General features: G+C 41.7%; 1 protein-coding gene across 1 annotated transcript in view; it reads left to right on the top strand.

The window, feature by feature from the left end:
• The first annotated feature begins 2,661 nt into the window (after positions 1–2,661).
• The window catches only part of cachd1 (cache domain containing 1), a 74,348-nt gene continuing 62,818 nt past the window's right edge, over positions 2,662–14,191 (top strand). The window contains exon 1 of the mRNA XM_028404493.1: positions 2,662–3,214. Coding sequence (XP_028260294.1) covers positions 2,969–3,214 — 246 coding nt within the window. The 5' untranslated portion in view covers positions 2,662–2,968. The remainder of the gene's footprint in view (positions 3,215–14,191) is intronic.

Raw genomic sequence — 14,191 nt, forward strand, 5'->3', positions numbered from 1 at the left:
TGAAAGTTCTTCCACAGAGCCAGAAAGACACACAGTGTTTCTTTACGCTACACAGCTGACATATGGCGTTCTAAAGCGTAAATTTATTTTTTGAAAGTTTTGTCAAAACACCAAGACAGATCTGGCCCCGTCCACACTGGAGAAAGTCAATCCAGCTAGGGTAGGATTGAACGTTCAGACCTATTCTCAAATCTGGCTATCACACACGCATGTTCACGCTCAGTCCGACCTAATCCTGCTTGTTTACCTCCTAACCGCCACTAGGTGGCGCCTCGTAATATACAGAGTCCGGTAGGACCGCATGTGTGCATGCATTGTGCGTTTTTTTTTGGTCCCTTTTGTTTTTCAACGGTTCAAAAAGCAGTTTATTCCTTTGCAGCCCTGTCGAAAATAAACTCGGGCAAAGCTGTTGTAGTTCGCTGGTTGTTTACATACTGTTTTTGTACACGACCCGGATACTGTCCCGGTGAACCGGAAGTATCGCATCGCTAGCAGGATTTGCTAGCTGGATTTGTGTTCAGACCTGAGCCACATATATCCAGATTCACGTTGTTCAGACTCAGAAAAAAACTATGCGGATATATCCAGATATGGCCCGAATCCCGCTCTAGCCTGATTGATTTTCCCAGCGTGAATGGGGTCAGAGTAAATGGTTGGCAGGGTGTTTGATCAAAAAGTCTTAAATATACAAAATAACATTTAAAAACTCTCCTAAGCAGAGCTGCATTTATGGCTTTATGTGCCTGAAATAAAATGCAGAAAATCTTCAAAGTGGAGTACAGCTGCAAATCAAATGCAATATCCGCTGAAGTGCAAAGACCTATTGGAGGTCAGCTGTTGGATGGGTTGGAGTGTTGTTATACTTCAAAGCTTCACATCATCTGCATTGACTACAAGAATCTTTAATGAATGAGCTGTCCGTCATGCTTCTTTAATCTGCAGGCAGCAATCAAAATGTGAATTGCCTAAATAAATGGAGGCTCTGCTCTTTCTCAAAGCAGCCCAGCTCAAGTCAAATTGAAGCGACAGTGAAAACAAGAACCGGATTCTAACAGGAGTGGAGGGCCAGCTACTGCACTCATTCACGTTCATGCAAGCTTTAAAATTCACACAGTCATACCTGCAGGAGATGTGTGCCTGAAAGCAAACGAGGTGACATCGTGCCACGGTGAATAAATAACAATTCTGTTGCTTTAAATATCGCCAAGTGGTTTGTTTTTACTTGTTACTAGATTTGTGTTCTTTTGCTTGTAGGTAAGTTTCATTTTCATTTGAGGTAAGGTAAGGCATTAAAAACCAGAGGTAAAGTCATTGTCCTAAAACACATAACACTAAACACATGATAAAAGGAAAATCAGTGGAAAAAACGAAGTGGTGTAAAATGACACACAAGAAACTGGCATGTTATACATACGCTATTGGTTGATAGCAGGCTGAAGCGAGAGATCATTTAATTTAATAACTGTAATTAGTAATAGTAATAGTAATTGCCCTCTGGAGACAATTTTTTTAAATTTTATATTAGTTTTCTGCCTGTGGACCATTCCCTCAGCCTAATGTACGCTCCTGTGTCCAATTTTGACAAATATTAACGTTTTTATATATTTTAACAGGTGTAGTTCCTTAAATGGCCACCAGAGGCTGGCTCCACAAGTGAGTTAATCCATGGACTGAACAGCAAAAGTCCTGTTACCCTGCCCAAAGCTCTATCTTAAAATACCCACCAGCTTTGCAACTTTACCCTCCAGCCCCAGCTGTATCTAGCAGTTATGCATAACAGATATGGATTAATGTTCTTTTGTGAAATATCAACATTTGTTTTTGGCCTCGCCTTTGGTCTCCACCAACTCCTGAGTACCATACCCAGCTGTTTAGCTGCTAAACACTCTGCTATGTTTGCCAAATAGTAGCAGGCCTACAGCATGTTTTGGGGGCATTTTTATTTTTTTAAAAAATGGCTGCCTCGGCCTAACACAACTAAATGAGTCAGTAACACATCTTTAGATGCCAAATTGATCTTCACTTGCATTTCTGCCTGCAAAATCAGCACGTTGTGCACCTTCTAGGAGGAATTTTGAGTATTGATTGATCTGGCAAGAATAGATTGTTACAGTAACCATTTAAATGACTCCTATTATATTGTAGAGTACAATAATAAAAATATCTGCATTGATTGCTTTTGCTATCTAAGAACACTCCATTTTGGTATTTTTAAAAGTTTTAAATCAACTTTTTTTCGTGTTTCTTTTGTTCTATCTCTGTTAAATAAAGTTTACAGTTAAATAATTAAATGTGAGTATAAATCAATTTTTTTCGTGTCTAGTCTGGAATCTTGGATGGTGGGACGTTCAGGGGGTCTCGGACAGATGAAAGTTCTTGCAATATTATAATCATTTCTGTTGTTATGGTGGTTCATTCATACAAACAAACGAGTATATAAATAATCAGGTCTTATTAAGTCAAACCCTGTCCCTGTCTATTTATCCTTGGGAAACGGTATTTAAGGGAAGTTGCCGTTTTTCCCAGCAGCAGTGAAGGCATCGTGAAACCCTGATCCATTGATCTGGAGATCCAGGCGCCGGTAGGACTCCTCGGCGTTTCCACGCCTCCCACTTTCACCCCCATTGTGGTGGATCTCCGGCTCTCTCTCTCTCACACACACACACACACACACACATTTAGCCAGACTTCCAGGAGTTGGAGTGACTGATCGGAGAGGAAGCACCGACGTTTTAAAGCGAGAAAAAAGCCCCGCACACATGTCCTTCTCCCGCATGGATGTGCTTTCTTCTTTCGAGGGATTTCGAGGAGCTGCGATGGTTTGCGTTGCTGAAAAGTCGCACCGGAGAGAAACGGCACACGTCCTCTGCGCTGCAAAGTTGTAAAAAGTAGTTTCCCTTGAAGTTTTGATTTTCCGCCAGCACTTCAGACTCCGTGTTCCTTCCAGCACAGCGAACCTACAGCCATCATGGCGAGGCGGACCGGGGACAAACCTCTGCTCTTTACACCGAGGACGCGCGTCGCTTTCCTTGATAAACACCTTCGCTTCCACGGAGGCTTGTTGGCTTTTTCGTGGAGCTTCGTTGTGATCTGCACCGCTCTGTCTTGTGGATATTGCCGAGCTGAGGAGTTTTCCATCCTGGAAGAAGCGCAAGTTTTGGCCGAGCAGATGAAAAAGCTGTCCACACACGAGCTGGGAGTCTTCACTATGCAGGTAAAAAAAAAGGGGGGAAATAATTAAATTGTGATATTATGTCATTTTATGTTGGTGATCCTTTCTGGAAATGGGCCTACACACACAGAAATAATCTCCTTATAATGACAGAGAGAAACTTGAAAGGTGTTTGTTGCAGTGGAACAACAGGAGCTTTGAAGTTAGGACATCAACACGCTGCAAGTCTGCTGCTCTGAGCGGGGGACAGATACTGTGGTTTGTCTGCTTCAGTGACAGTCTGATGGCAAAAAGCATGTCACCCTGTCCTCATGGTCAACATGCAGCTGAATACTGTGCTCATCAAATGATCCAGTCAGCCTCCAAATCCACTTAAATGAGTCAGTAGTTTGGGCTTCTGTGACATTTACTGCATGTGATGGGTATTTAAACAGCATTAATGTCTGCACCTTATCCTTATTTTCACTGACTGTATTTATAACTTCATTAATTTATCACTTGGTTCCCCAAACGCCACAGAAATAGTGGGAATGTGTGCCCACATGTTTGCACAGCTCAAGGTCACATCTGAACACATTGACTCTGCAATATCATGAAGGAGAAATGAAGCAGGTTTTCTACATTTGAGCTTTTCATAGAATATATTTATTTATCCGTTTAACTCTGATAGTTGGTGAGCTGGTTTATTCTGTTGTGACTTTTGTTTGTTTTTATGGCAGAGACTTTTAATATCCTTTGCAGCTGTCGGATTGGCTGCTAAATGTAAAAATGTAATTTGTGGTCTGAGGTTTTGGACTTTTGATGTGAACAGAGCCGAGACGATTAAGCTCATGCTGTGTGTTTTAAATATTAAAACCTTTATATTGATGTTATTTGAATGAAGAAATACAAGCACGGTCTCTCAGTAGAGCTTTTAAATAGTCCGATTTGTTCTCTTTGTTTGTCTTTTGTCATAGATTTGAGTATTTTTTTTGTTTTTTGGGTTGCTGGGTTGGACTGAATAATCCAAATTAAACATGTCGGCGTGACTTAATGATGGGTGTTTTTCACCATTTCTTAATAGCTTAATAGCCAAGTAAAAATTAAAATTAATCCATCATTAAAAAAAAAGAATCATTTGTTGCTGCTTTAATTGGTTGTAATCTAGAAAACTGTCCCTCCATGCAGAGCTGCAATGAGCCACCAAATGGCAGGAGGTGCAGGGTGCAGCGGTGGTGTTTGTGTGTGTGTGGGGTGGGGGGTGATGATGGTGTTTAGCACTTCAGAGGCAGAGGAGCTCACAGGCCCTCAACACAGAGGCACGGCAGCGGGGGGGCCCCAGCCCCAAATGGTGTTTCATCTTCTCTGCTACCACACTGAGCTCGCCTTCATCCCGGCTCTGGGAGTCTGCTTTGAGGGCTTCCTCTGATCCCACCGGATCCGCCGTTGTCACAGCTCGTCCCTCCCTGAGCTCCAGTTTGTCTTCGCCGTCTTATTTTTTTTTGCTGCTTTCCATCATTTCCATCTCTGCACACTTTCTCTTCCTCGCCCCCCCCCGTCTCTTTCCCCCACCCTCTGTGTCGTTCTTGTTTTCTTCTCCTGCTGGTGTAAATACTGAAAATTAATGAAGCTAAAATGATCCCATCAGCACCAAAGATATAATTAATGTGAAATCATTTCAGCTTTTGTCAGTCTCTCTTCAATTTTCGTGACTTAATTCTGAATTCACCGAGCGGCGTACAAAACGCAGTATTCAGCACGACTCTCCTGTATCCTGGGAAAAGAGCTATCATGTTGACGTACAAGCTGCGAAAATCTGACATGGTGAGAAGCTAATGTGTGTGTGAAGCTCTGCGTTTCATGGATTTGTCAGAGCAGTTTTCCAAAAATGTAAGAGACGTGCAACCAGTAAAAACACTCTGTGAAAACAAACTGCGGGAGTCTGTCGGCCATGCTGGCCCTCTGGACATCTGCCTGACTCAAAGCCTGCAGGTGTTTGAGTTGAGCTGTATCTTTGGCGAGGCTGTTTTTAAAAATAATTTTGAATCTGAGCAGCATCACAGACTTTTATTTGTGTTTCTGATTTCTGGTGTCACAGCTGGGGTTCATTATCTGTAAGTAGCCTTGATATGCTACTCATGTGGGACTGTTTCTGGCAACATCTGAGGGTTTTTTTTTTTTGTTAGGAAGCGAACATCCCCATCAGCATCTCCATCAGAAATGTAACTCTACCCCGTCTCCACTCCACCCCTCATTCTCTGGCAGATGTGTAATCTGAGTCAGTGCTTCTGAGTCACTGGGTCAACCTTGTTCAATCTGTCATTGAGTGACTCAATCATCAGGGGACACCAGGGTGTACAGTTGACACTTTAGGCTGAGGTCAACTTTCCAAGCTGTTGTTTTTTTTAATGATTTCAGTTGTATTATTGATTAGCTTGACAACAGATCTGTTGTTTTTAGGGGCTGTACTTGTGTAACAATATGAGTATTTAGTAATTTCAGGGTGTTCATGTTTACATTGTCTAACACAGAAACTATCCCATCACCCAGCTTGTATGATGATCAGGTTGATAGGCCTCCACTCCTCTGCATTGTCAGGGGATTAAATGGTGTAAATATGTGTGAAACTATGGACGGACTGTCACAGACATTTTTTGAAGAGGCGTTTTGAGTCTGACTGTTGCCATGTTGGCACCGTCAGAGTCCACCTAAACTCCTGATACAGGCAAAGAGGTGGAGCTGAGGTTGGGAAAGCAGGGAGCCCCTGTTGGCATCCATCTGTCATTCAAAAAGTTTAACCCCTACTGCACTTTGCATGGACTTCATTTTTCAGCACTACTTTTATAATGTGTGATAACGGGTCATCATTTGGTTTACGGTATCGTTCTCCGACTACCTTTTGGTCCAATGCACTGATAAAAAGATCGAAATATAGACTGTAGGAAAAAAAGCTCTCTGGACACGTGTTGTGGTGCAAAGCTGTATGCACTGGAGCTAGCTGGTTAGCATGCTAAATCATTGGGTATCTCAGAATACAGAAGTGTCTTTTACATCCTTTCTTTAAAATAAATGACTTAATTGTTGGTTAATCATCTGCACATTGTAGTTTTAAGGTGATTTAGTATGTTTCTATTTCTGTTACTTTTACATCATTTGCATTAGACTTGTCTCCTGTGTTTAATGTGTTGGAGACCTGTTTTTGTTCTCTCAGACTTCAATCATAAACTTAGAGGACAACCTGCTACTTTAAGAAAATATTTCATATAATTCTGAATGATTAAGTCAGATTTGTGCTATGCGAGGGTGCTGTGAAACGACAGTCCTCACTGATGCAACTAATGAGCATTTCATGTTAGATTTTCTGCGGCTTAAAGCGGGAGGTTTTACATGGCAATTAGGATTTAGCCCTGGATCTAAATATGAAATTTAATCTCATTTCCCTTTTTCATGTTATTAAAACACAGGGCCTACTCTCATCATGTGGGTGCTCTGCAGAGCCGGGATCATGCTACATGTTTCCACCTACAGTCACAGCAACACAGGGCTTAATCGCTCTAAAGCTGTAACGTAAAGGAATGCAGATACTGTCGCTAAGGCCAAAAGAGAGAGAGATCGCTCATATGTTTAAGGTCCCACTGCTTTCACTGAGAGGGTATTTACGTCTGATTATTTATGAACGGAATTTCACAGTGTTAGTTTTAAGGACCTCAATCCACAGAGCAGTGTGGTTTGTTATTGATTCAGGTTCGTCCCCGGCCCCCTAATTGAATATTGATAGTAATTTGAGGGCGATGGAGGTTTATCCAGGAAGAGAAAATTGGAGGCACCTCTGGCACTGTCTTTACCTCCTTGATTTTCTGGTTTGGGTTTGGTCCAACATCAACAAAGGCCAGATTTAGACTGTGTTTTTCCTTCACTTGGATAAGAGTGGTTTGATTTTACTTGTCTCCCTTTGTGTTTTCCCACCTATTTTTATTTTAATCTTCTCATTCCTGGTTTCTCTTATTAGCCTTCAGCTGCCTGTGCTGTGTTTCTTCTCTTTTCCTCACTTTTTTATTGAACCAGTTGCAGACACAGGGAGGGAGGAGGAGGAGGAGGATTTGAGGATATACAGCAGGACGTCAGAATTCCTGCTAGGCTCTCTGCAGCACAGCTTCAAAGCCTTCTCACTTCTTACTGCATGGCTGTGTGCTCAAACAGTCAAGGTTACCATGAGCCTCACAGGCCCACTGCTTCATCTGGGACTATTACTGTTTCTCATCCATTCCCTCTTTTCGACTTTGACTCTGTATTCTTCCTTCTATGCGTGCATGTCCAAGCATATCTTTCAGCTAATGACAGTCTGCTCAGCTACAACACTGCATACTGGCCTTGTGTTTGACTCCATGTTCAGCTGCTTCATTTGACATAGCAAAGATTAAATGAAAGGACACACAGAACATTCACAATAGCACTTATCCAAAGGGCAAATGCACACTTGGGTGTCACACACATGTCTCTAAGCACATTCCTGCTCTTGCCTTGTTATGGCTATAATGGATTTCTTTTTGTTGCCCTTTCCTCGGGGCACAGAGGTTATGTAACGTGACCAACTATTCTCTATCAGTTAGTACACTGCTGCAAATGAGAACATATGGCAAAAACGCTTCAATGGGAGAGGATTTCTCGCTTCTTCTTCTGCATCGCATGGGATACATGCCATGCTGCCATTTTATTCTCCTCTTATAACTGTTGAGTGTTTAGTGGTCTGCCTGGAATAAAATCTTGTGCTTTACTTTAACCTTTTAAGTACACGCGGCCCGAGGACGGGACGGTTCATGTTTTCACTGCAATATCTCCGTCTGGGCGCAGCCATTTTGTGCTCTTTGTTGACAACCTACACCTCGTTGGAAAGCCACTTCCCTACTCTATTGATTGACAGCTCGTTTGACCATACAAAAGGATCGAGGGCCTGTCCCTAGCCAAAAGAATCCAATGAGCGACTATATCGAGCGAAGCACCTCCCCCCACTCTTACGCTTGTATTTTCAGCCCATTATATTTGACGCTGAATCTGATGCAATGGACGTATAGCCAATAAGATTTCCGTCACGGGGATGTCCCACATGAAGGGGTTGTGGAAGGAGGGTGGGCTACAGGCCTAAGCGTAAACATGAACAATGGATGCCGGCTGTCCATGCGTAAATGCGTAATAGTGAGAGTGAGCGTATATCTCCATTCCAGTGGTATTTCCAGTGACCAGAGAGATGGCGAAACGCATGGAAAAGAAGAATTACACTGTTGAAGAAGTTATTGAAGAGTGTACGAGACGGGAAAGCGACTTTTCTGACGAGGATGTGTCGGATGCGCAAAGTTATGTGTCGTCTGTTGACTCGGTGGAGGAGGACATGTTCATTGAAGGAGAAGATATTGTCCATGACAAGTAAGTAACTTTTATACATGTTGCAGTTTTATAAATAGAATGTAGACGTTTCAAAGAATTAGTGAATACAGTGTTGTGTCCTTTGTTTTGTTTACCTGTGTGGGGGAGGTGTGCGCTTTTACTATTCCTCCAAAAGTAGTTGTGGAGGACTGATTTGTGAGGTGAACAATGAATACAGCTACAGTTGTTCTGTGAATGAATATCTGATATATACATACAACCATACATACATCTATAGTTATTTTGTTTTATATATATTTTGTGCATTTTTAGGCAAACACTGTGTTCTATTTCATTTACCTGTGTGGGTCCTTTGTTCTGTTTACCTGTGTGGGGGAGGTGTGTGCTTTTACTATTCCTCCAAAAGTAGTTGTGGAGGACTGATTTGTGAGGTGAACAATGAATACAGCTACAGTTGTTCTGTGAATGAATATCTGATATATACATACAACCATACATACATCTATAGTTATTTTGTTTTATATATATTTTTTGCATTTTAGGCAAACACTGTTCTATTTTGTTTACCTGTGTGGTGTGCACTTTTACTATTGATTTGTGAGGTGAACAATGAATGCAGATACAGTTGTTCTGTGAATGAAAACCTTATTTTTTGCATTTTAGGCAAACTGATTCAGATACAGAGTGGGAGCCAAGCACCAGAGCCAGAGCAGCCTCCTACTCCCAGTGTACAACATCACAAGCCAGTCTACATCTCTGGTGACAGTAAGACACCCATCAAGCTTTCTAGCTGTGCTTTGTAGCAGCCCGTGACTGTAACAGTGGCATACTGAGAACAACATGTGGCTGTGAAACCTGTGGAATTGTAAACATGTAAACAGTTTGCTGTAAGTAGTTTGGGTATTTGTTTAGATAAAGGTGTTGTTTTTGACCATATCTCTTGTTCTGAGTCTTTTCTTGTGATGCACAATTTCAGTTTCAGTAGAATAATGAGCATTCAATGTGTTTTTGCTTCACTAACATTATTTCAATCATACTAATAGTGAATCTGAATATGGAATGAGGTTCCTCTAAGTGGCACCTTTCATTAGAGCTCTCATTGATGTCTGTATGTTGAAGCATTCCAGAGTTATGCACTTTGGTGCCAAAGTGTCCATTTGGAGACTCCAAATGGCACTTTTTGGAGAGCGCCTGGGAATACCTACAGAAAAACCTGTCCCAAATGGTCATTTCTTGTCCAATTACTATCTACTTTTAACTGGGAATAGGTAAGACTTCAGCCTGTGTCACTATATTGTCATCTAATCAACATCACCATGCTCCAGTTGTCAAGCAGCCTTTTTTTACAAAAAAAATTTAGGCGAGCTACAAAATCTTTTTATTTCTCTGTGTTTAGACTTCTCTCACTGTTAACCATTTGCAATTGCAGTAAATCACACAGCTAAAATAAAAATTTCAGAGTGTTACCTTCACAATGAGACCAAGCTTTTGCACATACTCCTAAGGGGTCACAAACAGCTTGTAGTTTAATTTGGGTATGCCTTTGACAGGCGTTTCATCAACTATTGGGGGTGGTGTTAAAGGGTTAAGGGGTGCTACAAAGCAGGGCTGTTGTTTCAAAATATTGTAATAAATTAAATGCAGGAATTAATGCATAATATGCTGGGGAATTCACTTCCTGTGTCACATTCTTCAACATCATGAACAGCTTAAACAGTAGAAAGGAGCGTGAAGACCAGTGTCTTCAGTTAGGTGGTTGTATCTTTCACTTAAGCCTCTTAAAACTCGATCCAGAATGAATGATGAGTGCCGTTGCAGACTGAATTTGGGGGAGGCGCACCAGAAAAGGGCGACTATCTATCAGGAAGTCATGTTTACTACTGCAATGAACCCTTTCCCATTGAAGATATAAACCTCTGTTTTCCCTTAAGTGTAAAAGGGTACACAACTTTAATGTGGTTTTATACCTTGTGCATCCAAGTGTGATGTACATTTCGGCCGTTAGAGAATGTCCATAAGGCTTTGACAAACATCACTGTACTCTAAATTTCTTGCTTTATGCACAAACTGGCATGAAGTTTCTAAAGAGGCCTTCCTCTGCAGTCTATATAATGACAAATGAATTAAATAGCATTAAATAGTAGATGTTAGGTCTGTTATTTTGACCTTTTTTGTCACAATCCCCCCCTTAAAATAGGGTTTAACCCATTTACACTGAAGGCACGCGCTGTTTTTTGCCCGTACGGTATGTTCAGTATGAGCTACAGGTGCTTTGCATTATTCAGGCTTCCATCTTTTTTTATACACTGACCATAAATCGTGATGAGCCTCAGTGTTTTATGAGCCCTTGGAGGCTGTGCTCAACTATCTGCACCTCTGTTCTTTCTCCATTTAACTCTCTTTTTTTCTAAACTGTTATTGCAGGGAGAGTTTTTTTTACTTCCTCACTTTCACACAGAGTTATTGGATTCTCAGTCCCATGTTGCTGCTAATGCATGAATACTTTATAACTCGCTAGCACTGTTTTGATTGTGTGTGTGTGTGTTTCTGTTTTTATCCTGGCTGAATTTGAAATGAACATAGAAACTTTTGTGATACACTGGTCTGGGTTTTCAATAGTTTAAGACTAATTTGAGATCTTCTTCTTTTGTTGTGGATGAACAGACTCTCTGTTAACAGCTGCAAAAGTCCTACAGCAACGTCTGCAGCGTTTTAAAACTTGGACTCTCTTCCATATCAGTCTTCAGACTTCTCAGCCTGTCCAAAACCCAGGAAATGGCCCAGTTCTGTCAACTGTACCTTTATCTTCCTTTCACAATGCAGGAGAGAACAGAGCAAAAGGCCAGCTCCTTTTTTTTTATTATTAAATGTAGGACTGCTTGTATGTTTTGGCCTAAGTCCAGGCACTGAGAGGCTCAGGCGCCCCTTATATCCAACCGCCTCACACTGCAGTGACTCCAACATGAACACCAGATGCGGTTAAGTCCCCAGACTTGTTAGACAAGACTTGGAATGAAGCATTGATGGAAACATTATAGCTTCTGAAATGAACAAAAACAACGCTGTTTCCAGGCTGTCAGTCTTTTGTCACACTTTTGAAATTAAGAAATAAGTTTCTAGCTATCCTGTGATGAATCGAAGCAATCGTGATGTCAGGGTACACCCTCCGGACTGTGGTGCAGATATTCATGGTGGTAGATGATGAATTTCACTGACGTTGGAGTCTCTCTGTGGCACCTGCAGGTGGAGTATCTCAGCATCTACTGGGTGGATGTTGGGACTTTCCATGGTATCCAGGCAATGTGTCCTAATATTCACTTCTTTGTCGTGTTTACTCCTGAATGATTCAATTTTATGGGAATACATCAGAAAGATGAGACTTGTTAACATCTGTTTTTTTTCACATTAGTGGGAAAGGACACAGTCAGCATTCAGTCTCAGCTCTATTGTTGCTGCAGTATCTGGTATTCATTGGTTCTGGTTTTGGCAATCATGCAAACATGCTAATTTTGATGCTATGTTTATAGCAGTCTGGAACATCTGCATCTCTTTTGGCAACCATAAGCTCAAGCTGCTCTCAAATGTAGTTCAGTTGCTGTGGAGTTTTAAGAGATGGAATCAAAAGATTTAAAATATGGACCGGATTACATTTCTTTAAAAATGAAGAAAAATCACACAAATATCTAATGATAGGCATTGGAGCGTTCGGCACATCGTATTTCTAAGTCATGAGTGCTGAAAAACTTCCCTTCAGCAGATAAATGTGAAATTAGATCACCTTATTAATAGTTACATTTTCTATTGAACTGACTTTCTTTTGATCTGGGCAACATTTTACACATTACAGACCTAAACGCATGTCTTGCATCACTACTGAGATCTTTTTTTTTTCTTAATCCACCTGCAACCATTCCTCTGTGTGTTTAGAAGCCTGTTTGGGGAAAGGTTTGGAGAGAAGCATTTTTTTTTCCAGAGCACTTGGACGACACAACTCTCATTCGATTCAATCAGATCCCTTTCATTTTTTCGCCAGTGTAAGTACAGTCTACTGCACTAGTGTCTCTTGGCTCCTACTGGCCTGTGGTCCGGATGGAGCATGAAACTGATGTTCTTCCCCCTTTCTGCACCAGCTGTTGTGGTTTAAATCTGTCTGTACTGTCATGGCCAGATCATTTAACTGACCGCTTTTTGATCCTTTTCCCACATTTTCTCAGTTGAAGAAGGGCCTCTCTCTCTCTCTCTCCCCCCCCCCCCCCCCCCCCCCCCTCTGTTCTCCACTAAAATTGTTTTTGCAGCCTCCTTGGCCCTCACAGTTTTGTGTTTGCCTCTGCTAGCTCGCTATCTTTTCCTCCTTTCCTTACTTCTCGTACTGACCTGCCCATAAAATGCCAGAGTGCTGTTAAGAATCTAGACTGAATGTTTCCGTGGCTGCAATCTAAGTGTAATAAAGTGGTCATATCAGGGAGAATAACATTTTGTTGTGCAGCTGTAAACATTTGTGTGCTTATCAGCTTTGCTTGATAGAAAAAAAAAACACACACACACACAAACACACAATGAAAGTTGCAATAAAAACAAAGAACAAAACCTAATGTGAGTGTTTTGGACTGAAGAAAACAGGGCCATACAAGGATTTTCATGTAGTGTTCAGGAGAGGTCATATGGCGGTCAACAGTAATACCAAGGTTTCTTGCAGTGGAACAGTTTAGGTACAGAAAGTTTAAAGAGATGCAGTTTTTGATGGTAGCTATGCAATGATGAGTGAAAACGATGTATCAGGTTGTTAGAGTCCTCTTAAAAGTATATTAGAGTATCATCGGCGTAGCAGGGGTGAGCAGGTGTAAGATGGCTTCATTCAAGCTCAAAAATCTGACATTTTGCTTCTTCAAACATTTTGAATATTAAAAAAATTGTTTCCTATTAACTGTTTAAGCAACCTGTGTACCGAGATGCCTTCATGCAGTCGTGCCCTGCAGGTTTTTAGTGAAAGTAGCTAACTCTGTCCTCTGCTTATGAAAGAGGAGAACTAAGTAACTGGCTGTGTTCAATCTGCTCATTCTCACTTTTTCTTAATGATTCTCTCCTTATCACTCTTTAACTCCCATTCATTGTCACCGTCTCTGCCTTGTGTGTCTGCACACAGCTTCTCTCCCACACACACACATAGAGCATTGACAAATGAGGGAAAGAAAGGATCTTTATTGTTGATCCAAGCTTTGTGTTTTTTTTATTTTTCAGATTCCTGCCAGTGTTACTTAGTTTTAGCTCCAACAGTGGTGACCTGGCAGTGTGGGCCAGGGGACCCCAGGCCACCCTTTAGCAAGTCAGTCCCTTCACTCGCCTCAATGGGCGAGACTCAAAATGAACTCTGCCTGAAAGGAGAGAAATAGGGACAGAAAGGGGCGGGGGTTTGTGGTGCAGGCAAAGGGGGCAGTGAGCAAAATACTCATTTTGGGGGGCAAGAAGAGTATAGGGACCAGCTCCCTTCCCCCAGGCAGCTTGCGTTTGTAAGGCCCCCATCCCCCTCATGCATGCACACACTCCTCCAGAAGAGGCTTTGCATTCTTGATGAGCAGAGAGTTGGAGCTCCTACTGTGGAGAAGCAGATCAGACTGTTTTTCATGCCTCTTTTCTCTTTTCTCTTTCTCTGCTTATGCC

This window comes from Parambassis ranga, chromosome 4 (assembly GCF_900634625.1).
Source record: "Parambassis ranga chromosome 4, fParRan2.1, whole genome shotgun sequence".
In the NCBI taxonomy this organism is placed as follows: Eukaryota; Metazoa; Chordata; class Actinopteri; family Ambassidae; genus Parambassis; species Parambassis ranga.